The sequence below is a fragment of the Stylophora pistillata genome, chromosome 10, assembly GCF_964205215.1.
Source record: "Stylophora pistillata chromosome 10, jaStyPist1.2, whole genome shotgun sequence".
Lineage (NCBI taxonomy): Eukaryota > Metazoa > Cnidaria > Anthozoa > Scleractinia > Pocilloporidae > Stylophora > Stylophora pistillata.
In genome coordinates, this window is record NC_142528.1 from 10,861,405 (window position 1) to 10,886,996 (window position 25,592).

Consider the following 25,592-nt stretch of genomic DNA (forward strand, 5'->3'; position numbering starts at 1 on the left):
CCGAGAGAAGTGGTTGAAAATGGCCTGAAACTTCCGAATTTGGATTAACTTGGATGTTTTTATTATACAGTATCATTGTATTGGAACAATTTTATGTAGCTGTTGAAAAACATTGGTAATTCACCAAAGGTTTCTCCTCACAAACGGAGGATAACTTTACGTGGCAACAGTGTGGTTGCTATTGACTTGAGAGGTCCATATTGCTTTGCCTTAATTTTCCGTTGGTCCTTCACCTGGACTCTTACGAGACACCTTTGGATTGTACAGGAAGAAAAAAAGCACATCATTGTTGGCTTCTTTGCATTACTTTCTTGCATTCGCCGTGACGGAATTTCGATATTATATTAGGATTGACCAATTATCAATTTCCCAGCTGGAATTGATCGACCTGGAGTCCTTAGATTTCTCTGTAGATGTCATACCATTCGTGCTAACTACACATACAGTCACGGCTTCAACATTGGATATATCATATTTTAAGGAGAAAACTACCATTTGGTGGAAACTGATTTCAGCTGAGTCGTATTCACTCGGTATAAGCGTTCTCAATCATGGCAGTATACTTTGATCATAAAATCCAGGCCCCTTCAGTTGCATTACAGACTGATATAGCATGGCACAACAATTATTCCCTTTTGGCAGTTGCTTCGAAAAATGAATCGGATATGGGAGGCTCCGTAAACTTCTATCTTGATGAGGTATGTACATTAGTAGCTGAATGACACTTCCAGTTCAGTTTATATCGATAAGAATGAAATCGATCCCTTTGTGTAAACAATAGGTATCGAGTCACCTTTGACACGTTTTACTCTGCTTTGATCTCAGTCATAGCATTCATAATCATGAGATATTCACCTTCAGACTGGCAGCACCTTTGCTGACAAATTTCTGGATCAGGCACAAGGGATGAAAGATGGTCAATAAAAAAGCAATTGGAGGGGGGTCGCTAGTCTGTTGTCTTTGTGAGGCTTTGTACAATTGTTGAAATACCACTGAGGATGTTTACTTAGCAGCCATTGTCAACTTTTGTGAGGATTTAATGTATGATTTAGGACCTACAGGTTTAGATATAAAAATTGATTCCAGGTTCAGAGTTTGCTCAAAAGTTTCTGTCCACTTCACTTTCAAACATAAAACTTACTGACAACCCTACCTACCATCTTTTTCACTTGTCTCCAAAAGCTGAGTGCTTGAAATAGACTTCGTCTGACAGGGTTGGTTTTTACTTTTGACTGTGATGTTCTTTTCTCTTTAATACATATCTATAATTTGCCTACAGGGAGAGCTAGTGGAAGAATCTTCAATTCAACGTTCCAGTGCAGTAACAGCTATTGTCTGGCATCCTGTTAGAAAGATATTAGCAATTGGCTGGGAGAGTGGGGATGTTTTGATGTGGAATGAACATGATCGCGAATTACATGAGACTTCGTCCATTCATCAGTCAGCGGTTCGAGTTATTCAGTGGAGTAATAATGGAAACAGACTAGTCACTTCTGATGAGGTTATTGACAGTTTAATAGATTTATTTAAAAACTGTACATTGTATTAGCCTAAAACAATCCTGATCATGCATACAATAGAGGATATTTCTCATTGTCCTTCACCACCAAAATTATTGGCCTAAAATGTTCATGATCATGCATGTGATGGATGATTTCTCATCTTCCTTTACCACCCAAATGGTCTTTCTGTAAAGTATCTGCAACAAAGTATTAAAAAAGAAAAATGAATCTTATGTACAATTTTAAATATTTCATTTTAGAGTGGGATTTTGGCAGTGTGGAAAGCAGATCAAAAGGGAAGACTACAGCAATCACCAATCTATCAACATGATGTCTCCTCACCCATCACAGCTTGTGTCTTCAAGCCTCCCCTAACATCTGACTAGTGAGTATAAATCCATGTGGAAAAACCTAAGGCTTTCATTGGTTACCCTCAGTTAATACCCTAACTGAGGGTATCTTTTCGTGATCATGCTATTGGAGTGGCATTGCTGTTTTACACAGGTTGCATTTGTCTTATAATGTTTTAATTGAAATATTGAACTTTTGAAACCCACAATATATGTTCTCAGTCATGAAGGAATCCAGGTTGAAATTATTTCATTCTACTTTCATTTGTAATTAATTTTTCTTTGTCTCTGAATTCTCATAATTTACTCAGAACTAAAGAAAATACAAATAATGAAATACATGAAAATTTTGAATTATTATCAGTCTTGTGGTGCTTCAAATTTCCATTAATTTTTTCATAGTTTTGGTTTAGAGTTGTTATAATTTACTAGCTTTTTCCAACTTTTTTTTCCTTTTTGCCTATATGAAAGTAACAGTTCTTCTTTCGGATTGTTGTTTCGAATAACAGTCAATCATTGAGAGCAATTGTTTTTTTTTTAACAGTGACATTTCTAGTTTGGCAAAAGCAGCTGTTGCAGGAGATGAGTCTGCTTTAGACATGTTAAGTTGGAGAAAGGGCAATAAAAACGTGGCAAATACAGCCTCTACTGATTATTCCTTCTTTTTCGGTGTAGTGGATGGTGAGCACTCTTTCCATTCTGCTATTCCTACCTAAGAGATAATTGCATACATTGTGATTACAACGGCAGTTAGTTAGGTGTTTTACTCCTTTCAAGTTTAACCCTCTAACTCTAAGTGATTAACTTGTAACTTCTCCCTTTAATATCCATACAAGATCCAGCAAACAGATAACAAGACTATTTAAACTTATCAGGTGGAAGTTGTTATCTTGATCTCCCTTCTAGCTGTTACACATTTCCTTGTAAATTAGTGATGACAGATTTGGTGTTTGACTAAGATAACAACTTCTCTCTGATAAGTTTGAGAATTCTCATTACCTGTTTGCAACATAATGTATGGATATTCAAAGCTGTGCTCTAAGGAAAATTGAATGGAGCCCAGTGCTCTGAAACTGTGAAATCTAGGGTGCCCAGCATATGCTTTGTATGAAAAAAACTAAAATTTCTGAATCGCCCTAGAGCAAAAGTAAGGCGCCAGGGGCCACAGGGCACTGCTAGAGCAAAGCCTTGATATTATAGGGAGAAGTTATATGGGAGTTGTATGGTTAAAGAGTAGGGCATGGAGCTGTTTACATTGTGTTCTGGCTTTCATGTGTCTCAACAAGTCCACATTGGCATACTGTGTTGAGCTGTAAACACTTAAGACAAGGGAGTGCTTGTTCATCTGCCATACATTTATTTTGCTGTTCATTCTGATTGCAGGTTCAGTGTATTTTGTTGATGACAAGGGTCGTTGCACACAGTGCTTCACAGCAGAAGGTGCTATAAAATTCCTGTTGTACAGTGAGGGAAGGGACATGATCGTGGTAGTTACAGAGGGTTTGATTCTTTCACAACACAGGGTGGCTCATGATGGTACCACATCAGAGGTTGCCAAGGTTAGCGCCATGAATTCCAAGGAATGCATATATGTGATACTTTTTTTTCCCAATACCTATCAGTTCCTATTACTAAATACTTTCCCAAACACAAGGCTTCAAGCTCAATTTTTCTAAGTTGCTATCTCATCTGGCAACCCAAAATCCTGACATGGTCCATAAAACAAACATTTAAATCATAAAAAAGATGGAAATGGACATTTTGTGCAATTTAGACCAGTAACTGTAAGCATAGTGTATTTAACTCGTAACCCCTAAGAGTGATTAGCATCAAATATCTCCTTACAATGCCTCTTCTAAATAAACCATTAAGGTTACAAGAATAAAAGAAATGACCACCAACCAAAGACTGAAACTCTTGATTTTTAAACAAATATTTGTCAACACTTTTGGAAAATGTGTAGAGAACAGTTTGGAGGATGTGTATACTGTCATTAGGAAGTAAAGGGTTAAACAAATTACAGCTTGCTGCTTAAGTGCCAAACATTGATTGTCAAATTGGCAACTTTTGCTGCAAATTTAGTCCCTATTATTTTTCTTCTTGTTATGGTGACGAAAACAGTTGCTTAGTACTTAATGGTGGATAATCTATTTTGCGAACTTCTGTCGTTTAATAAAGTTAAGATATTATTTCTTTTATGGTATTTATCACAAATGCTTCTTTTTACCTTCATTAGGTAAAACTTAGTGGACAACCTGGTAAAAGCCAAATAATCTGGGCAGGAAGACAAGTGTTGGCAACAGCATCAGAAGAAAATGTTGTCAGGTGAAATCAAAGAATAAAATATTGCCAGAGAAATACATATATCTTATTAGACGTTTTGTTGTGTAGTATGGCTGAGTATTTTTACGAGTTGTGCTGTATTTTGACGAGCCCACAGAGCGAGTCAAAATACAAATAACGAGTAAAAATACTCAGTGATACTACACAACAAAATGTCCAATAAGTTATTTATTATCCAACATGCCAAATTGTTATTTCAGTGCGGGCGAATTTCGCGGATATTTATTTACAGGGAGTGCGTGACAGAAGTATGCGAAGTAGAACGGAATTGGCGTGTTGTTGTGTCGCTGTTTCTATTTTCTTCATTAAATGAAGAAATTTTCTGGTCGTCAAGCTGTTTCTTTGTTCGATTCGTCTAATGAACTTGGACCTATATTTGCCAGCCATTGACTCTTCGTCATCGGAAATATGATTAAAATTTTCCGCCACTTTTCTTTTTCTTCGTAACTACAATCCAATTCTTCACTTGCACGTTGTGAGAAAACCTGTTTAACTGGTACTACAATAGGCAAGTACAAATACCGTGTGATATTTGTACTCAGCTAAAGCATTATTTGTACTCGTCTAGGTGTAGTTGGATAATAAAATCATGTATTAACATGGTTAAACCAATCCCAACAGAAAGATCATTTTAACTTTTGTGAGTTACTCAATAAACAGTGTTGGGGCTGCTGTTTCCATCCATTTCAAAGAGAAAAAATCAGAATGCACCTTTCAGCATCCAACATTTGTAATCAATTGATCAAACATTCTTGTAGGAACTGGAAAACTGTACTAATTGTGTTGTGCTTTTAATGTAGAATGTGGAATGTTGAGCAAAATGATAACTACATCCTTTCAGTTGATGGTAGTGGCTTTGAACTTGGTGAGGTGGTCAACTGCATATCATTTAACAAGGTTAAAGGTAATCCTTGATAATCATCTACCATTGTTGTTCACTATTAAAACTTTATAAACTGAAGAATTCCACCCTTTCACTCCCAAGATTTCATGAGTATTTCTCCTAACTGTCTACTATACAATTCATGTGATGTTAGTTAAGAGAATTTTGTATTGGATCAACTGATAATCCCCTTATTTATCTTTTTCTTTATTCTCATCACTTGTCTGCTCAACATTGTATTGATATTGTAAGGAGAAATGCTGACTTGGTCATTCCTTAGAGTTAAAGAGTTAAGTCACACCATTAACATGTTCACCCCAAGCCCAGTGTTTTCTTACCTCAGTCAGTAACCAGTAGAACTCATCCCCCCCCCCCCCCCCCCATCAAAGTACATCTTATTACCACCTAAAATCACTTAAAATTCTTGAAAATTCAACAGGCTAAAGGATTGCTTTACTGGTTTGAAAATTTATTTCACCTGTCATGCTTAAAATAAGGGAGAACATTGTATGTTTCATTAAACTAGGTATTCTGGCTGGTGGAACAAACAAAGGAAAAGTAGCAATGTGGAAACATGTGGTTACTAAACCTCAAAAGAAAAAGCTTGAAGGACAGGAAAAATGGGAGCTTCAATCACCAGCTGTTTTGGAGGGAGAAACACAGTTGTCACAGATACAGGTGAGAAAAGTACATCACCTCAGATCACATACGTGTGGTTTTCCGCTGGCAGAGGGACGAAAGAAGCGGAAAACGTTTTTCTCACACACAGCTGGGAGAATGGGTTCAAGTGTGTAGGGGGTCTCCAGGTCACATGGCATTTCAAGGTTCAGTTCAGTTGTTTTGTTGCCTTCTGCTATTGCCTGACCTTCCCCACCCACCCTCCATATGTTTTTAGGGATATAGGATTTCAAGTAGTGCCTCAGTTCCAGTTATTTGTGCATGTCAGTCTTCTGTATCTAGGCTCAGTTTCAGCTGTTTTGTTAGTGTTGTAACCCTAATGGTTCATCGTGTTGATATAATTAAGGTCGGGCTGCATGGTTGGCTTGGCATGGCTCCCAGTTGTGTGTGAGAAAGGTTTTTAGCAATTGATGCTATAGTTGCACTGTAACAGAGAACTTTCCAGTCATGTAATTTTTCAATTACCTGTGCTTGCAACTTAGTTTTTTCGGTTGTTCCTGCCCTCACCCCTCTGGTACTCCTGACCAGTGAAAATTTGCTTGTTTCTGAAATACTTTTGAAGTACTACTTCAAAACTGTCACACACATTCAAAATACTCTATGTTGGGGTGAATTTTATGTGATCTTTTCCTGGGTGTGTGTGGATATTTCCAGGAAATATGCACTAATCAAGACGATGTGGTTTATCAATTGAGTTGATAATGTCAATTGGCCACTGTATTGGCATTAGCCCTTCGCCAGATCGATCTTGCAACACCCCCAACCAATGCAACACCACAGTTTCTTTAGAACCTTACCCCTTAAATGCACTAATCTCCATGTCACAGTGCATGCAAAATTCAGGATGTCCAAAATATCTCACAGTCATTTTTTTGTTGTTTTTCAGTGGGGTGGTAATAAGAGTCTTCTTGCAGTAAATACAGGAGAAACTGTAATTATCTTGAATGAACAAGTTATGAATGCTCATTATAATCTTGAGGTAAGTGATTCTCTTGGCATTGCAACACTATGCATGTCATAGACATAGGGTAGCAGTTACTGTGCATTTGTTATGTCCTTTGTAAATCTAAATTCGAATCACTGTCAAAGTCCACTATTGATAATAATATTGCAATGTTAATTTTCTGTTCTTTCGAATATCAATGCATGGCAGAGATTTTAAAGTGTTTTCATTTAGCAAAGACGTCACCATTCCTGATTTGTTTCAGCTTGCAGCAGTTCAAGTTTCACCAAGTCAGCTGGCTATTGAAAATTTTACAACTGGTTACTGTCAAGATCTTAAGACAGACATTCATATCAAGGGGGTATTTGTGACAAAGGTGAGTTCTCGTGGATGTTACATAACTGCAATTGTGCTTAAAATTGAAAATATCCTACAGAATCTATTTAATTATGAGATTTTCATTGGTTGTAAGTCTGCTCATGAAACAAGTGGCCCATTAGACTGGCACTTAACTCAGGTTTCCATAGCATGAAGCGATTAGGCAGATTTCTTCCCCCCCCCCCCCCTTCATGGGATGCTAGTCCATCCCATCGCAGGGTTACCCCCCAACCTTAAGTTAGCCATTACCCATTTAAACACCCAGGTGAAGAGAGGCACTGTGAGAGTACAGTGTCTTGCCTAAGAACACAACACAATGTCCCCGACCAGAGCTTGAACGGAGACCACTCGATCCGCAAACTAACCATGAGGCCACCTTGCATCCACTTCATTGTTTGTACTTGTGGCAAATTTGAAAGGTGTAAAAAGGGGGTGAATATGGAAGCCGAAATTGTACAAACATAAGCTTGTCGTTTTTATTTTTGGCATCAGTGTTTCTGTATAGAAGTTTTTCATCCAAAAGTCTGATAAATGTTTTGGTCTTATAAAATTCTGAGATGCCGATAGAAGTTTCTAAAGTACATTAAATTCCAAAAGATGTAATTTTTGATTAGTAATTAAAATGGAGACGGTACTGACATGAGCTGTTAAATGTTTGTTAAAATAGAGCCACACAGCGATATGGAATGGTAAAAAAGTAGTAGTTTATGAAGTGGCAAGTGACAAGAGTTTGGTCAGAGCAGAAGGTACAGTGGTGTTTCTTTTGCCATCTTTTGTTTTACTTGAAACACTTTTGTATAAATTTTGAAAAAGCTTCTCAAAGTTTGATATTTTTATCTGAATGGCGATGCATGTATAAAACATCCATTAAGTCATTCTTTCTTTTTTAGGTTCTTTTAGTTCAGACTCTCCTGTTGTTGGGGTTCATGAACAAAGTGTTTATACTGTAGAACCAGGGAAGATTCTTGTCAGGACTTTTCAGGTATGATTTGTAAACCTGGCTGATTGTGTCTTGGTGCAACAGTGACTCTCCTGGTGGTTTCAGTGCAGACAAGTGCCTTGACTCACAAATCAGTGCAGTAAACACTGGGTCTTTGGGGAAAACTAACTTGCTTGCTAATTTGACTTGCTTGTGAATGACTACTTTCTCTGAGTGAAGAAAGGCTGGGTAGTATCATTCAACAACAATCATTGTCAAAATTTGGAAAGCCAAGCCAAGTGCATTTGCTGTTTTAAAAACAGTCCCATTTTGGCCAATCACTTTCTTTCCTTTTCTTTTTTTGTGGCCAGTTATGCCCTCCAACACTTTGAGCAGTGAGCTTGTGTTTTGACTTCTCTTTCACTCCATGTGAGATTTTTTCCTTTCATCTGATTGGCTGTTGTGATTACCATTTAATCCCCAAGACTGACCGGCATGTAATTTCTCCTTACAATATCACCCCTGAATCACATATTAAGGCCAGGAGAATAAAGGAAATGATCACCAGCTAAAGGAGTTGTTGATTAACAAACAAATTCTCCTTGTCAGCACCTTTGGAAATGTATAGAGAACAGTATGGAGAATATGCATACAGATGTTAGGGTGTAAAGGGTCCTGTTTTAGGACACTCAATCAAAATTTTTTCTTGCCGGTAATTCCCGCTCCTGTTTCATGTTTTCCTGTTGGTATATTTTAACTTTGGAACAAAAAGCTGGTATCATTTTAGTCAGTTTTGGATCTCTTCTCATTGCATTTTGCCATGATCATTGTTCTTTGTGTTGGTAGGGAACGGTCAAACAGATTCTCCAGTTTTCTGAAACAGAGGGCGATCCCATTCTTTTAGATGTGTGTGGAAATTTTCTTGTTACTGGCACGTCATTGGGTTATGTCAAGGTCTGGGATTTGTCAAGAAGGTAAAAATCTCCAACAATTCTGGTACAACATTTCGTCAATCCATCAAAAACTCAGTTCTTTTTGGTGATTATTGATTCATAAAGTGACTTGTATTGTAGTTTCTCTTTTCACATGGGATTCCAGCCCGTCTCAGTTACATATACCACATAACGTTCTATTGTAACCTAGAAATTCTTCGTTGCCCCTTCACACTTACAGTGATACTTTCAGGTCACAATGAGAGAGAGGTATTCTAGTTTAGAGTCCAGCCCAGGGTCCAGTCCAGCTTTTCCAGGTCCTCGTCCTCAAGGTCGATCGTTGGTATCAAGGCCTTTACTATCATTCTAACTCTAACAAAATATATTCAGTACATTCAGTGGAGTAATTTCTTTTTGCCCAAAAATTATCTGCATCATCTACCTCTGGGTAAAATATAGTGAGAGACTTTCTGTTTAAATTTGAAGGGAAGCTAAACAACACTGCAATCCCAAGTCTCTTGAAGAAAGTATTACAGGGATTGGCAAACTGAAATCCGTCAGATGCAACTGTAATGGCACTAGAGTTAGCATCATGTGTGATAAGGTAAGACGATGCAGAACTGTTTCACTTTGATCGTTTGTCTTTTTACTTGCTGAACAATGAAAGGATTTACGTTCCTCTTGTCCACACAATTTGGACTTACAACTTGACCTCTTACAACTTGTAAGTTCATGGCACCTATAATTATTGATATTCATAGGCAAAATTATCTGATCATTGTCGCGGAAATCGTTGTTGAAAGTTTCCAGGCAAAACAAATCTGTTCTTGCTTGTTCTAGGCAAACAACTCTCCAGATAGTAGAATTTATGTGTGGGACATAGAACTTGATGCTTTTCAATCATTTGACTTCGCTACGGGCCAAGGAACTGGAGCAGATGAAGGTGATAAAGAAAGCACTGATCTCACGAATAAGGCGCAGCTGGCTGCCGAAGTTGCCGGCAGGAGGCCGGCGTCTATGTTCTGGGATCCCACGGAACCCAAGTTGTTAGTCTGTGAGGCTCCGCACATTCCAGGAATGGTACGCGAAGCAACAAATAACAAATCGTCCTCAAGGAAGTCTGTAAATGCGATAGCTGCCGATGCCAGTAGAGAGGTGTGTATATCATTCATTTAGCGTGCTTACTCAAATGCTGCAATCTGATTGGCCACACTACTCGCTGTCTATAAACAATTAGATTAGAAGCTCGGGATTTCAGGGAATGATCAAATTGTTTTTGTACAAATTCTAGTAGTCGTTCAAAACTTAACAACAAGGCAGGCTCATGTTTTTACTTTACTTTGTTTAAAACCGCACAATTTTAGGCCACTCACTTTGCTCAGTATCTATCGCGGGGTAAATAACATTTGCGTAGCCAATCAGATTTCAGCATTTGTTTTGAAACGCGAGTAAATTTATAATCCGTGATGGATAGTGAGTAATGAAAATCGCACTCGGTGTGACCTATTGGTATTATTATTTTCAAAAGAGAAGTATAATCGTTTGTCTCACGATGAGATCACTGCGGATGTGGATCGCGACGTTTCAAATGCATACTGCTAGTCTTCTTCGGGCGATGAAGTCGAATCTCAGGTGTAAAGTTGACTGGTATTGTTATGTAGGAAAAATGTGAGCCTCTCTTGTTACTAAGTTTTGAACGACTTGTATTGTTATACTTGAACAATTGGATTATTGGCTCTCGATTTCTACGCGTGATAGTCGGTTTGGGCTTCACTTTCATTAACTATCGCGAGATCAAAATATCGACCCCATAATGAAATTGTTAGTAAAGGACCATTCATTGTTTATTTCCGGGAGGTATCGGGTCGAAGGATTTTGGTCGCGTCACAATAAAAGTTACCTGATCCCCCTCCCCCTCCCTAAGGCTCTGTAGTATTCCAGTGATCTCTTCCCCCTCATTAGCAGTCAGTTTTCTATAGTCCTCTCTTTATGTTCTGCTAGCGACGACTGATCCCTCTTCGTTCGCCCTGAGAATCATGTTTTCCCCCAACTCTTGCAACCCCCCCCCCCCAACAAAAAAAAAGAAAAAAAAACCGGTGTCAAATTATGAGTGGTCTTTTAGAATTGGTTTCAGTGAAACAAGGTCCCCTAACTGACAACGTGGTATGATTTGAAACATCAAATTTTTGCGTACTGGTGGAGTCACGTGGTTCGTTTTATTTTATCCTCAACAGAGTGATGTTTTGGTGATATCACTGTTCAGTACTCCAGAAAATGGAATCTTGCTACAGGACTTTTTCCCTATTGACTCAACTTACTTTAGTAAGTTCTCTCTTCCATGGCCTGATTCAAAGGTTGTGAAGTCTTTTTACTTATTTGTTTGTTTCTTAGAGTCATCAAATTCATGGATTCTTACTGAGGTCAAATTCTTTTTCCAGGTTTACTAGGAGTACAAGCACCCTACTTCTACTTGATTAAAAAGGTTGGTATCGACGATTTTTCTTGAAAACAGAATTCTTGAGTCGTCAGACTGTTGCTTTTTAATTATTTTTTATGAAAATGATTCTGTGAGAACGTCTGCAGCTGTTTTTCAACGTCTAGTTTAGTTTAGTTTATTAGCTTCACCGACTGGTAGGGACACCGCAACAGCTTGCGCCAATTACTGCGGGCCCAGTAAACCCACCCATCCCACCCCAGGGGAGGACCTCTATCACACAGTAATCTCATGCGTGGGAAATTAACGTCTTCTACCCCCCCAACCCTGCAGGAGACGGGAACTCCATTTATTCGTCCCTATCCGAGAAGACTAGAATATGTAACCATTTCTTGATGTTATAGAAAGGTAGCAAATTCTTCTCAATTATTTTAAGACCTTGAGTGTTGGTCCGGCCGGGGCTCGAACCTTCGACCTCCCGCTCAACAGTCCAGCGCACTATCCATTGGGCTAACTGGTCTCCCCCTTTTCATCTTGTGGCATCTGATTGGTTGACAGGCTAGCGCGGGATTTTTAGACCAGTCGTAGAACTAAGTGAAGAAAAACCCTTCCCTGGTAGCTTTCAAAATCGGATTGAAATTTGCGCCTCAAATTGAGAGAAGTTTTGCTTTGGAAAACGTAATACCTAGTTGCGCTGTGTTAAATCTAACGCCTTCTCACCTCAATTATCCTTGTTTTCTTCTGTTCCATTTTGCGTTCAGTGAAAGAAAATTCTGCCATCAATACTCATTTTTTTGTATCATTTGTTGAACCAACAGAGCAGCGAGTTAGAAGGTGCCCCACCCCCGGATCCACCGTCGTATGGAGCGACGAACATACCCCTCCCTGATAAACACCACATGGTGACTAAATACACCATGAGAGATTTCATTGGATTTGAGAAGGCTGATGCCGAGGCCAGGAAGGCCATGATGAATTTTAGTTACCTTTCCGCCATTGGAAACATGGACGAAGCCTTCAAAGCGATCAAATTAATCAAAAGGTTGGAGTAATATTTTCGATGGCAGATGCATGAAAATACACATGAAAACGCCATATATAAGACTATTGGTCCAACTTTCAACCCTCCCTCCCCTCTCTCTCTCTTTTGCCCAACCACCAACCCCTTAGTGATTGTTTCTCTTCCCAATCTTCCCCTAATACTAAGAATCGAAGATGGCGAACAAACATCTTCGCGAAAAATCACGGAAAGTTCTCTCACCGAAAATAGTCCCTTAGACAATTTATGCGGAGAAAGCCATCATCCCGCGCGATTGCAACGAGTGTGAGTCCCAGGCTACAGTTCTTACAGAACCAGAAATGAAGGAATTGTTAAAGGATGGATCTTGTTTCTTTCGTTTGTTTTAGTGAATCAGTTTGGGAAAACATGGCTCGCATGTGTGTGAAGACGAAGCGGTTGGACGTGGCCACTGTGTGTTTAGGCAACATGGGTAACGCTAGAGCCGCTCGAGCGCTGAGAGAGGCACAGCAAGAACCTGAATTAGACGCTAGAGTGGCATGTTTAGCGATACAACTCGGCATGACCGTAAGTTGAATACTGACAATCATTTTAAGCATTTCCCGCCAAGTGAAGTTTTGTGAAGCAATGCTGCTCAGGACGAACTTGTCAGAGCTGAAGCGCTGCATATCTCAGTGCTCAGTACATGGCCAAGACACAACCCTTACTTATCCATTTTCCAAAACAGGATGAAGCAGAGAAACTGTTGAAGAACTCTTCACGTTACGACTTGCTAAACAAGTTTTACCAAGCATCCAATCAGTGGACGAAGGTTAGAGAACTTAACAACCTCTTTACCAGGCTATCTCTTCTTCCCCCCCTCTCTTGAAAAACCGAAGCCGTTCAAAAAAAAAAAAAAAATTGGTTTTATTCAATCATTGTTTACTCTCATTCTAAATTGTTTCTATAGGCTATCGAAGTTGCTGAGCTTCAAGATCGCATTCATCTCAGAACAACCTACTACAACTACGCCAAACACCTAGAGTCTACTGGCAACATATCAGCGGCTATAGTCAAGTGAGTGGATCTAAAGGCCAAAAAAACTCTCTGCAATTGCAAAGAGAGCTGATTCTGTTGTGTAGTTTTTCTTCAATGCCGTTGATCTCAAAAGAAACAGTCGAGATTAACGCCTTGAATTTAACCCTTTTTACTTCCAAGATCTGATTATTAATTCTCCCCTCTAGTCGATACAGATCTCTTTTAAATCAGTTTTGAGAATTTGGTGTTAGATCAAGGCAGATAACAACTTCCACCCGATAAGTTTGAGTATTCTCATTACCTGTTTGATGGATGATGTATGGATAACTTACATGTTGATCACTTCTGAGAGTTAAATAAGTTAGCTTCCGGGAACGCTTTCAGGATCCTAGCCCATTTGCCATAAGCCAGAACTCACATTTCTCATATTCGTATATTTGCCTATACCTTTCAGTTTTGAAAAAGCAGACACACATCGGTTTGAAGTACCCAGGATGCTTTTGGAGGAACCTCAACAGTTAGAAGCTTATATTCTGAAAACAAAGGATAAGTGAGTCATTGTTTTTTTCCGGACCATGGTTTAAAATGAGATTGGTGGAGAAACTGATATTATTTTTTAATTGAAGCAATTGCAAACAAACCAGTGAAAACGTGCTTCTAGCCTGCAGGCGTAATTGGCAAAAATTATAGCTGCCATCTTTGATTTTTACAGCTGCGAAAGTCTGGGGAGAGACAGAAATTATTATTTAGGGGGTGAGCGACGGTCAAAAGGAAGGAAAGGGGAAGGGAGGGGTGCGGAAATAGAAATTCCCGCCCTCTCCCACAGTCCATCCTAACTCTGAATCAAACATAGCCGGTCGAATAAACGATCGCAAGCTTGCAAGATTAACTTGTTTCGAGCAGGATTGACTTAAGAGGCAATTTTTCTGTTGATGGCTCAATGATTTTGCGCTAAACGAAGGTGGTCACTTATTTGTTGTGTTCACTAACCTTTCTCCCAGGGAGTTGCGCAAATGGTGGGCCCAATACATGGAGAGCACTAGCGAAATGGAAACAGCGCTTCAGTTTTATGAAGCTGCACGTGACAACTTGTCACTGGTTAGAGTCTACTGTTACTGCGGTAACCTAGAAAAGGTACAAAACAACTTTTTATGACGTAAGAGTGTCTGACCAATTTCCACGTAGAGCAAAATTTTGATTGGTCCAGAAAACTGGAGCCAGCTTCTCAACCAATCAAATGCAAAATTGAAACCAATTATTTATTATTTATTATTTATTATTATTTATTATTTATTTATTTATTTATTTATTATTTATGAAGCTGCACGTGACAACTTGTCACTGGTTAGAGTCTACTGTTACTGCGGTAACCTAGAAAAGGTACAAAACAACTTTTTATGACGTAAGAGTGTCTGACCAATTTCCACGTAGAGCAAAATTTTGATTGGTCCAGAAAACTGGAGCCAGCTTCTCAACCAATCAAATGCAAAATTGAAACCAATTATTTATTATTTATTATTTATTATTATTTATTATTTATTTATTTATTTATTTATTATTTATGAAGCTGCGCGTGACAACTTGTCACTGGTTAGAGTCTACTGTTACTGCGGTAACCTAGAAAAGGTACAAAACAACTTTTTATGACGTAAGAGTGTCTGACCAATTTCCACGTAGAGCAAAATTTTGATTGGTCCAGAAAACTGGAGCCAGCTTCTCAACCAATCAAACGCAAAATTGAAACCAATTACTGCGTTTTCCCGCGCTTTAAGCAGGTTGGTTGTTTTTACTTTGAGTTCCCTTTGGTTACCGATGTTGTCAACTCCTGTTCTGAATGGCAGTTGGGATTACTTTGGTTTGGGTTTCTCCGCACTCAACTCAACTGCAGTTAGCTTTTCGTCGTTAAAATATATCGTTAGTATTTAATTTGTTTGTAGTTTATGAGAGGAGACGAGCGCCACGGAGGCAATAATAAACCAATGGAAAAGATCACTAATATTGAGAAGATTGACACAGATTTCTAGGCGAATATTGTAACATAACGTCTTTGACCGGTGGAAAGAATAGCCCAAGCCGCCACTCTCGATACGTATGTTTTCCCGCGTTGACGCCGGTTACATCGTGGGTTTGGTATTTTTATTGGCTAAGTAGCTTAAAGCTTCAACCAATCGTCGGTCGGTGTTGGCAACTTTTCCCGCTGTTTTTGGAGGGGGTGATGTTTCATTTTAAGTAGGGTCTTAAACGTGTGCAGCTATGTATCACAGTATTATTTATCAAAAATGCTTAACACTGACACCGAGATCTATCTCCACAGGCTGCGGAAATTTGCAACGAAACTGGCGACAGAGCGGCTTCGTATCATCTTGCAAGGCAATTCGAAAACCAGGTTAGTGCAAACTGATGAGAGCCCAAATATTTAGTTTTGGATAAAACATAGATCCTGAACCAAAAAGGTATCTTAATTTCCAAAAAAGATATTAAAAGAATATTTAACAATTATTCCACGAGCGGGCGTTGGATATGAGATGATAGATAGCCAACGAGGTGCGTAGCGCCGAGTTGGCTATAATCATCTCATATCCAACAAGCGCGAGTGGAATAATTGTTTTATTAAAAACGTTAAATTAAATTATTAAATTTTATTAAATTTTTAGCTCCCTTTTAATTTTAAGCTGACACGTACGCTTGCCATATTTGTAGATTATGGTATATTGGCTGATATACCATAATGTCTAAGCCAATAAAAAGTCTTGAATTGCATTATCCAATGATCTAGTTTTTAATAATACATGTTATTTGTTGTTTTCTTTTTAGGAGAAAATTAAGGAGGCTATCCACTTCTACACGCGTGCTCAGTGCTATAACAACGCGATACGACTTGCTAAGGTAACACCTCTAAAACGTCTTGTAGATAAACAATTGTTTGAAATAAAAGGACAACGATATTATTGAACACTTAGGGGACCATTCATTAGTTATTGTCCCGAGGGGGAGAGGGCAGAGGAATTTTGGGGCGATCACATGGTTTTCAGGGGGATCAAAAGGGGATCAGTCGTCGCCAACAGAATATAAAGGGAGGGGGGGGGGGGGCTCTAGGAAATTGACTGCCAGTGAAAAGGAATCCTAAGAATGTTACAGAGCCTTATGGGGGGGGGGGGGGAGGAAATCAGGTAAATTTCATTGTGACATAACCAGAATCCTCTAACACCTCCCCCCCTCCCAACCCCGGGTGTTGAATAATGACTGGCTAGAGGCAACTGTTCTGTGTATGCCTCTGTGACTCCGTAACAAACAAAGATGGCAAAGTGTAGTGGGGAACGGTTGACTCGTGGTTATTAATTTTCTAGGAACACGGCCTGGATAATGAACTGATGAATCTGGCGTTACTCAGCTCTCCGCAAGACATGCTGGATGTAGCGAGGTTAGACCTAAAGTTTTTATCAAAATACATCTTAGATCCTCGAACTACAACATAATTTCTTAAGCAGGCGCATTTTTCGCTCTCGCCACTAGACTCCTCCGCGCTTTGATTGGTCGTTGCATGGAGTATACTTTCTCTCTTTCTCTTTACGTGACGAGTGACTGCAAAGAATACTACTTGCAACCGGAAGTCGCATCTTCTTTTCGCTAGTGCACCTGTGACCTCGATTTTCGTTCTCGTACCGTTATAGTTCTAAAACTGAAACAAGTATTTTTACTGACTGACTGGTGATTATCAAACCTGTGTGCAGGAGCTATTTGGTTCGAAACTCGACGAATTGCACTTTCGTAAATTCTCTCTCTATGACAGCTCATGCTATAAGCCTATGAGTTCACGGAAGTAGCTTCAAGTAATTCCTAACTTGTGCGGCGAAAGCAGCGCTTTTTCAAAGTCATTTAATTTCCATTCACAACTTTGCCGGAGCTTTAATAGGAATTTCAATTAAGTCTTTTGAAATGCCAGTTGTCCCGAAGAATAGTTCAGAGGGGAAAAATGTAATGTTCGTAAAATTGTAGCAGAGCAAGGTTTTGATCCTCGGAACTCTGGGTTATGGACCCATGACGCCTCCACTGCGCCACTCTGTTCTACTTAGGGGTCCGACCATTAAACTTTTAGGGGGTGGGTGGGTGATTTCTGGTCATCAATAAATTTTTTTTCTAGCAATCTGCTGGACAGGATATTTTTTCCGTTCTAAATGCTCTTTTTTTTTCTGTTACATTTGGGCTGCATGCAATTTTTTCTTCCAACAAGCGCTTGCTGGAAATTTTTTTCCAAAATCAACCACCCCCCCTCCCCTCAAGAGTTAAATGGTCGGCCCCTTATCTGCAATTGCGTGTTTGACGAAAAAATTACTTTCTGTGTTATCACCCGCAAGTTCTGAGAGCGTCAATGAAAGTATTTCACACCTTAACCATAGCGCCTGTCAGTGGTTTATCCCATTTTTCGCAAGTGTTGAGTGCGTTTTTGTAACAAAAAAAAAATTAGAAAGGTTATGAAGAAATCACAAGGTCTTCTGGAAATGGACTCTTCAGATTTACTTTACTACAAATCTTTTTTTTTTATTATTATGAAAAGCAAAAAGCAGCTTTATTTTTGGTTGAGCACAATCGGGTTGTAATAGTTGTTGATTCTCAAGAACGCTTACTATGTATCTCCTCGGAGCTTAATGTTTTTCCCTCTTCCTTCAAGTTCGTTTCGGTTTTTAATCTATGACGCACTAACGGTCAATATTTTAATGCTATCCGATTCTCTGTTTGTCTTTTAACGTACCTGTCTACAGTTGCTAAGGGACAAAAATAGAAATTTTGATGATTGAATCATTCTAAAGCTTTTTATATTGCCAAGTGCCTCTTAGTTCCTGAGTCATGCAGTTTAATGTAACAGATTCATCTTTAAAAGGCCCCGAATAATCGTTGTGTAGGTTTAGAAATGTTATCGGAGACACTATTTTTAAATACTTCTCCTAAAGAAAAAGAATGAAAAGCAAAGTTCAGTTTTATTCAAATTCGTCTTGTCTTGTTTTGGTTTTTACCTCGACTCTTAAGACAGCTAAGAACGACAATTGGAATCTATTTAAATATCATGTACTTGTGAAAAGAATAAAATAATGTGTTATTTGGCCAAAAGTGTCTAGCAGAGCGAGGTTTTGATCCTCGGACCTCTGGGTTATGGGCCCAGCACGCTTCCACTGCGCCACTCTGCTGCGCTCATATTTATATCGAAATTCTTACTATTTATTGCAACGTTGTGATGAAAGAGATGGTAATGTTGCATCATCCGCTGTTTGCATATTTTATACCGTAATGTAATTATCATATTAATTGTGAGCGGAGCCGGGAATAAATTAAAAACAATTTTGTTTTGCATATTAATTAAATTTCTTTGAGAGTGAAAGAGTCAAAAAGAAAAAAATAATTCGCGTAGCGGAATTAATGATAGTTAAGTTTAGCACTGTGGTTTTCTCTTGACGCGTTTAATTTGTCGACAAACGCTAACGCTTGCAATTTTTTTCAGCCTAAGTTTTTTTCTTAAAATGTTTCTCTATTTGCAGATACTATGAGAACCATCCCAACATGCAAGATAAAGCAGTCATGCTTTATCACAAGGTATATTTTGTGTTAAAAATATTGCCTCCAGTAAAAGCATTTATACCGGGCAAGTGAACATTAACCAAACGTTTTTTGAGGAAAAGCGTGTCAGCCTTGCGATAGAACGGCACTTTCCGAACAATTCAAGCTACTGGAAGGCTTGTGTAGGAAACTTTTCATTGTCCAGTTTATTGCAGGATACGTGATATAAAGGTATAATTTTTGTCGTTTTGTATTCTTGACCGCTCTCAGTTTGAGTAAAATTTTTTGGCAACTTTCGTTGTGTTAGACTAAAATTTTCCCATAATTATTGTAGAGTAAGAAATGCAGTGAGATCTATGATGATTGATATCCATATTTTTCGCGAACATACCCCCCCAGAATTGGTCAGTCTAAGCAATACAGTTTTTTGATCTCTTGTCTTTCTTTTATTTCCTTTTTTAAGGGCGGAAATGTCACCAAAGCGTTGGATCTGTGTTTTGAAACTCAGCAGTTTGCGGCTCTGCAAGTTATAGCTGAGGATCTTGACGAGAGCACAGACCCTCAGATGCTTGACAAATGCTCCAAGTTCTTTTTAGAACATGAACAGTACGACAAAGCTGTTGAACTCTTGGTTGTTGGCAAACAGGTAATGCAGCACGGCCTTCGATGTTCGTTGTGTCAAACAAACAAACAAACAAACAAACAAAACTTTATACTTATTCTGATTACAGACAGACATAAGTGAAAATTCTTATTACAAAAATACATGATTAAAATGGTTTGCCCTGCAAATAGCTAAGAAGCTAGTCGCGGCGGGGTAAAACAAGAACGTGATTAAAATAACAAGTTATGGAAGAATAATAATAAATAAGGCAAACTTTCGTAGCTTCTCGTTACCCGTCACACTGAATGGTCTTCAGAATATTGGGCTTAGGATATAAGAGGAAATTGTGAATTGAGTTCGGTGCACTCGAAAGCACGTCCGCACAGCTCATGCGTCCGTTGGGTCAGTCGTTTATCGCGTTGCGTGATACCTTATCTCAAAGCGCTTTTTGTTGAGTGTTGTTAAACCAAAACCAAAGCAATCATAACAGCCAATCACAGCAAGGAAAATACCTGGAGGAGCCAATAAGAACTCCAACTGCCTGAACTGCGGGAAAACGCCAGTGAGCAGGTCGCTGTTGGTTTTAGTTTTGAATCTGATTGGTTTAGAATTGGCGCGAGTTTTCTGGACCAATCATATAACAAAGTAAAGCAGAAACAAAGCAATCCGGATTACCTGCGACTGATAAAAAAAATTTCCGCGAAAGAGGCCCTAAATCCTTGTCTTATCTTCAAAATATTGGTCGTCGCTTTAAAACAGAAAAGAACTGAAATTGCTCTCTTTTTGTTAGTTCTCAGAAGCATTAGATCTGTGCATGAATCATAACGTTACCATCACAGAGGAGCTTGCAGAGAAGATGACGCTTCCCAAGGGTTCCGAGCCGGAGATCAGAAACAAACTTCTAGAAAGGATTGCTGACTGCTGCATGCATCAGAGATCATACCACTTAGCCACCAAGAAGTACACTCAAGCCGGCAACAAAATCAAGGTCAGTGGGCCCAAATGGAAGGGAATTTGACTTGTTAAAGCAACACTTTTTGAAGGAACTTTCGCCCTCTGAATCAATAAGGAACTGCTGTATGAATCTAAGACGACTTAGTTGTTTGCCTCATCTGACGAAGTCGGAGCAATTGGCAGGACTTTCCCTTTCCCCAGCTTTGTTTGCTTCTGTAGTTTTACTATGCCCAAGATAATATTATAATGTATCGTGCAACCCTTCCTTTCTCACAATAAGTTAGGTTGAGTGTCGGAATTAGGGGGGCGGGGTTTTTTCGGGAGGGGGTGGGGTCGGGGAGAAGAAGCGGGTTCGCGTTCAGGTGGGGTGTTGGCTTTTTTCTTGACATAATTTTTATTTCGTCGAGGAGAAAGATCGAGAGATAAAAGCAGAAAATCAGCCATGGGATACTGACGTAGAAGCTTGAAACTTACTTGCATTATCTTTTCCCTCATTACAGGCGATGAAATCTCTTTTAAAATCCGGCGACACGGAGAAAATTATCTTCTTCGCCGGTGTCTCCAGACAGAAGGAAATTTACGTAATGGCTGCCAATTATCTTCAGTCTCTAGACTGGCGTAAAGATCCCGAGATCATGAAGAACATTATAGCTTTCTACACCAAAGGTCGAGCGCTCGATTCGCTGGCCAGTTTCTACGATGCCTGTGCGCAGGTTTGTTTACCATGTGTCCTCTTTCGTTGTAACTGTCTCGGTACTCGCTTTAAGTTTTCTTTTTTTGATCTATGTTCATTCTTAAAACACACGCTCTTCTACCTCCAGGAATTTTTAACGTAAAACCCTCAAAACTTTAAATTTAAAAAAAACCACCTTTTTGAGAATTGGTACTTAACTGTGGAATGAGATTCCATATTTTTCTGAGAGAGCTACCCCCCCCCTCCAAAAAAAAAAGCAGTCAAAATCAAATTACAAAACATACTGAAGAAAAAGAATCATTAATTGATTTAGATTTATATAGTAATGTTTTTCTTGGTGTATTGTATTTTTTGTAATCAGATTTTTGTAGAATGGTTAGCCTTCGTGTAACGGTACCCTCCCCCCCCCATTTCTCCCAAGGGGGGAGGGTACGGCTACTCTTATACACGTAGGCTATAGACTGGCCCGCCTAGACCAGGAAGAAATTGTAAATAATTAAAATAGGAAAAGTATAACAAAAGATTGTTGTTTTACTTTATTTTCTTTTAGGTGGAAATTGACGAGTATCAAAACTACGACAAAGCTCTCGGGGCGCTTACAGAAGCGTATAAATGTATGGCGAAAGCCAAGACAAAAAACCCAACGGATCAAGAAGAGAAAGTGGCTGTCCTGAAACAAAGAATAGGTTTTCTAAAGAAATTTGTCCAGGCAAGAAGGTGAGAACGACGTGTCATATCTTAGAAGGTGGACAACACTCCCTACCTAGAACTTATTTGCTATCGTCTTGTTTGTTGCCCTCTTGTGATATACTTCTTTCAAATACATAAATTGAAAAGTTATTTAAAGTTCCTTAAAAATAAACATAGCGGCCTGGCGGACCAGGGGCACGTACCCCTCTTCGCTCCCACCCACGATCAATGCCCCTACTTGGTTCTATCTGTCTTCTCAATTAAGGACGATAAACCGTAAGTCCGGTCTCTGGCATCTTCTCTGTACTGGTTAGCAGGGAACATTAAAGAACCAACGCAGTTCTCGCAAAGAGTAGGGAACGTAGTTCCCGGTGTTGTGGTCAGGATTTGTTTCCAAAATTGGGGTACTTGGTAAATTCCCCCGTTGAAGCGTTGTAATGCGAATCAGAGCATAGTAGTATGGTTAATTTCGTAAAAATGCCACATCAACTTTTTTCTTTCAGACTACTCTGTATGTTTAGATATTCAACCATGAAATATCGACAGTCGTTGGGATAAATTTTTCTTTGTATAATTTTGATTTCATATTCTGATGTTGTAGATCGTACGACGAGAACCCAGAAGAGACAATTAAACAGTGTCACATTCTACTTGAGGAGCCGGATCTAGAAACAGCTGTGCGTGTAGGAGACGTATATGGGATTATTATAGAACACTACGCAAGACAGCAGAACTTTACCAAGGTAAGGACCACTTTGAAGAGCGTTTTTGAAAGGTGAGGTGCATTTTCGGTGATTGTTTTCACCGGACAGGCGTGGACAAAAAGTTTGTTTTCAAACGAAACTGATGTGTGGACAGTACTTGTATGTACATCATTCACGTTTCATCTCTTGTAGCGCTCCAAGCTGCGTCCCTTTTGGTCGCTATAGCGTGCAGCAAAACATTTTAGTGACTGCATTTTGCAGCAAATTTGGCGACCTGTGTTTGACAGTCGTGAGGCCAGAGTGTGGTGAGGGTCGCACAACAGAGCGAGGCTCCAAATTAAGTGCGCCCTATATCCCACCCATCCCACCCCAGGGGGAGGACATCCATCACACAGTAATCTCGTGTGTGGGAAATTAACGTCTCCTACCCCAACCCTGCAGGAGACGGGACCTCCATTTATTCGTCCCTATCCGAGAAGACTAGAATATCTAACCATTTCTTGATGTTATAGAAAGGTAGCAAATTCTTCTCAATTATTTTAAGACCCTGAGTGTTAGTCCGGCCGGGGCTCGAACCCTCGACCTCCCGCACAACAGTCCAGCGCTCTATCCATTGAGCTAACCGGGAGGCGGTTAGCTCAATGGCAAAGGCAAGCTGAAAAGTAATGTCATATAGTCAACAGTCACACAGAAAGAAACATTTGCTTAAAATATTATTTAGAGCGCTTTCGTTTTATTTGGTAAACATCTGGTTCCTTTCCCTTGTTCGTCCGAGTATCAAGCTTTGAGAGATATCTCTTGAAACTCCGTAAACAATTTCTAGCTTTTTTGTGGAATTAGGTTTTCATTATGATGAGCAAATTTTGTTTTTAGGTCGCCTAGTGGCGAGAAAAAAAGTCGAGCTTGGAGCCCTGTTTGTTTTTCTTAGTTATGTTTGTTTTGTTTTATTTACCTCAACCCTATTGCCACCCTCTTTCTTCGTAGGCTTTCTCTGTGATGGAGGAGATGAGACGCCGTGTTCCCAACGTAAACATGGCTTACTACGTAAACATGAAGACGATAGAAGCGACCCACAAGGCAGTTGGAGCTCCTTTGATGCGGGGAATGGGCGCAGAGCGAGACATCCGCGGGGAACTGGACGAAGACGAAGGGGAGGAAGTGGAAGAAGAAGTAGAAGAGGATATAATGAATGGGCATGATGATTACTAGAATGCAGGCTGGAACAAGATAGGGTCTGGAATGAACTTAAAAGTAACCGTGGTTTTTACCGTCCGACTTGCATGTTTTGAAACGAGGAACGACGACGTTTTTTGAAGTATGAGGTAGCCGGCTGGGAAGGCGCCGAGATACGACAATGTTGATGGAAAAGAGGGTCTGAAGTTAGGAGGAACAAGACGGATTAATAGATACTTTAAAGAGTGGCTGCGGGAAGTTATTCTGACACGGACAACCCGATCCTAATCCGAATTACCTACGTTGCGTAAGAATTAACGCCGGAGAAAAGATATCACTGCAAGCCTTTGAAGTCGTGGTGAAGAAGGAAGCTTGAACACGAGAAGGTGCTCATTGTTGACTGATGCTGTGTTGTCAAAAAAAAAGATGCGGTTGGAAATCAAAGGAGCAAAGAGGTAGCTAAGAACAAAAGCCAACTGTACTGGAATCAGTCTTCAGTTCACTGATTTAAGGAGAAAGCACTCAACGAGGACAATTTTTCATGTAGATATTTAGAACGAGAGTTGTACATAATTGTAACTTAAACAGACAAGGAAGCTAAGTTAGAAACCCTGTTGTGTAAAATGAATTAAAATGTCCTTGTTACTTGTGTTATAGTCAGTTATCTAGATAGTCGGGCTATGAAAGATTTCATGCGTTTGCGCGTAACTTGTTAGATCAAAAGAGAATTAGCTCTTAGCATCTCTTGATTATGTTAGGTACCATGTTGTTTTCGTTTTCTTCAGCTTTATTTTAAGACCGATTAAGTGACGCAGAATGCTGTTATGTTTTTTTTGGGGGGCCATTGAATATATTTAGCAAATGTCGCTTGTCTACTAAATATTTCCAAAGCTTTGCGAATTTTGACCATAGATTCCCGTCAAGTTGACCGAACGAAGGACAAGGTCTTAAAGGCTCCATCGAAAACACATTTTACGTCTGATTTTCCGGAGTCTCAACACGAGAACCTGGTAAAGCAGCATGAAATAGTTTGTTTCCTGTTTTGCTACTTTTACCTCTTACTCTGGCCACCCGTTTTAACGCCGGTCTGTTCTCTAACCACGTGATCAAAAGAACGACGCAGGTACCTTATCAGTTCTTTCCAACGGAAGCCGGCGTGACCAGACGTGCGTGCGCATTTAATTTATTGAGCAAAGGCATACGTGTACTTTCTTTTAGTCGTCGGAAAGGAACCGACCCTGTTTCTTTTGATTACAAGAAATGTTGGACAACATGAGTACCTTCTATTCGTTTATTTTCTTAATGAAAAATAATATTTAATATGGTATGAGGGAGGAATGCGTTGACAATTGATTGAAAATACTAATAATTAAAATAAACCTATCTCAGTGCTTGGCCGCCGATTTGATTCACATGCGTTTCGTCTCATTTCTTGACAGGAGTTATTTATTCATAAACCACAAATGATCCTGTAAATATGTAAGAATAAAGAATATTACTACTTCAAACCTTTTTCTTGCGGTTTTCAGCGGAATTAAGCCCACTAATTTTTTATGTCTCAAGTTATGGCTTTCAAACGTTTTGTCTTTTGTTTCCACAAATACGCAAATGTATTAGTCGTCAATTCAGAGTTAGAGCACGAGCAGTCAAAAAGGAGACAAAGAAAAGAATGATGTCAGTGCAGAGTTACGCGCGGCGCGCAAACGTCAACATCCTTTTTTCACAAACTTTTTGTTAACTTGCGCGAAGGACGTTCCCGAGAAGCAAGGTCTGCACGTAGTCTAAATCAGCAAAATTTTATTCTGACTTCAGGCTAATGGGGAAAT

The 25,592-nt window shown here is 39.4% G+C and overlaps 1 protein-coding gene and 1 non-coding gene across 2 annotated transcripts; one reads left to right on the forward strand and one right to left on the reverse strand.

Annotated features, from left to right (window-relative positions):
* The first annotated feature begins 9 nt into the window (after positions 1 to 9).
* Positions 10 to 25,274, forward strand: LOC111321584 (intraflagellar transport protein 140 homolog). The gene is made up of 33 exons (XM_088735617.1): positions 10 to 698; positions 1,280 to 1,501; positions 1,763 to 1,887; positions 2,397 to 2,533; positions 3,236 to 3,411; positions 4,089 to 4,177; positions 4,996 to 5,099; positions 5,605 to 5,756; positions 6,643 to 6,735; positions 6,965 to 7,075; positions 7,745 to 7,823; positions 7,968 to 8,059; positions 8,843 to 8,970; positions 9,415 to 9,532; positions 9,769 to 10,083; positions 11,163 to 11,250; positions 11,367 to 11,410; positions 12,181 to 12,404; positions 12,770 to 12,947; positions 13,108 to 13,191; positions 13,330 to 13,436; positions 13,852 to 13,947; positions 14,399 to 14,531; positions 15,712 to 15,783; positions 16,212 to 16,283; positions 16,745 to 16,818; positions 18,929 to 18,983; positions 19,411 to 19,593; positions 20,342 to 20,539; positions 21,006 to 21,218; positions 21,750 to 21,916; positions 22,491 to 22,632; positions 23,578 to 25,274. The coding sequence occupies exons 1-33, from the start codon at positions 552 to 554 to the stop codon at positions 23,800 to 23,802; spliced, it is 4,443 nt and encodes a 1,480-aa protein (XP_088591743.1). The 5' UTR covers positions 10 to 551; the 3' UTR covers positions 23,803 to 25,274.
* Trnam-cau (transfer RNA methionine (anticodon CAU)) lies at positions 18,509 to 18,580 on the reverse strand. Its single transcript has one exon. It is a non-coding gene; the product is annotated as a tRNA-Met (tRNA).
* Positions 25,275 to 25,592: the final 318 nt, after the last annotated feature.

What these genes read in the sequence shown, in the direction of transcription:
- LOC111321584 (XM_088735617.1), top strand. Translation starts at nt 552, where the DNA reads ATGGCAGTATACTTTGATCATAAAATCCAGGCCCCTTCAGTTGCATTA. An exon ending in GACATGCTGGATGTAGCGAG is followed by an intron (nt 16,819 to 18,928) that starts GTTAGACCTAAA and finishes CTCTATTTGCAG; the next exon opens with ATACTATGAGAACCATCCCA. An exon ending in TCTACGATGCCTGTGCGCAG is followed by an intron (nt 21,219 to 21,749) that starts GTTTGTTTACCA and finishes ATTTTCTTTTAG; the next exon opens with GTGGAAATTGACGAGTATCA.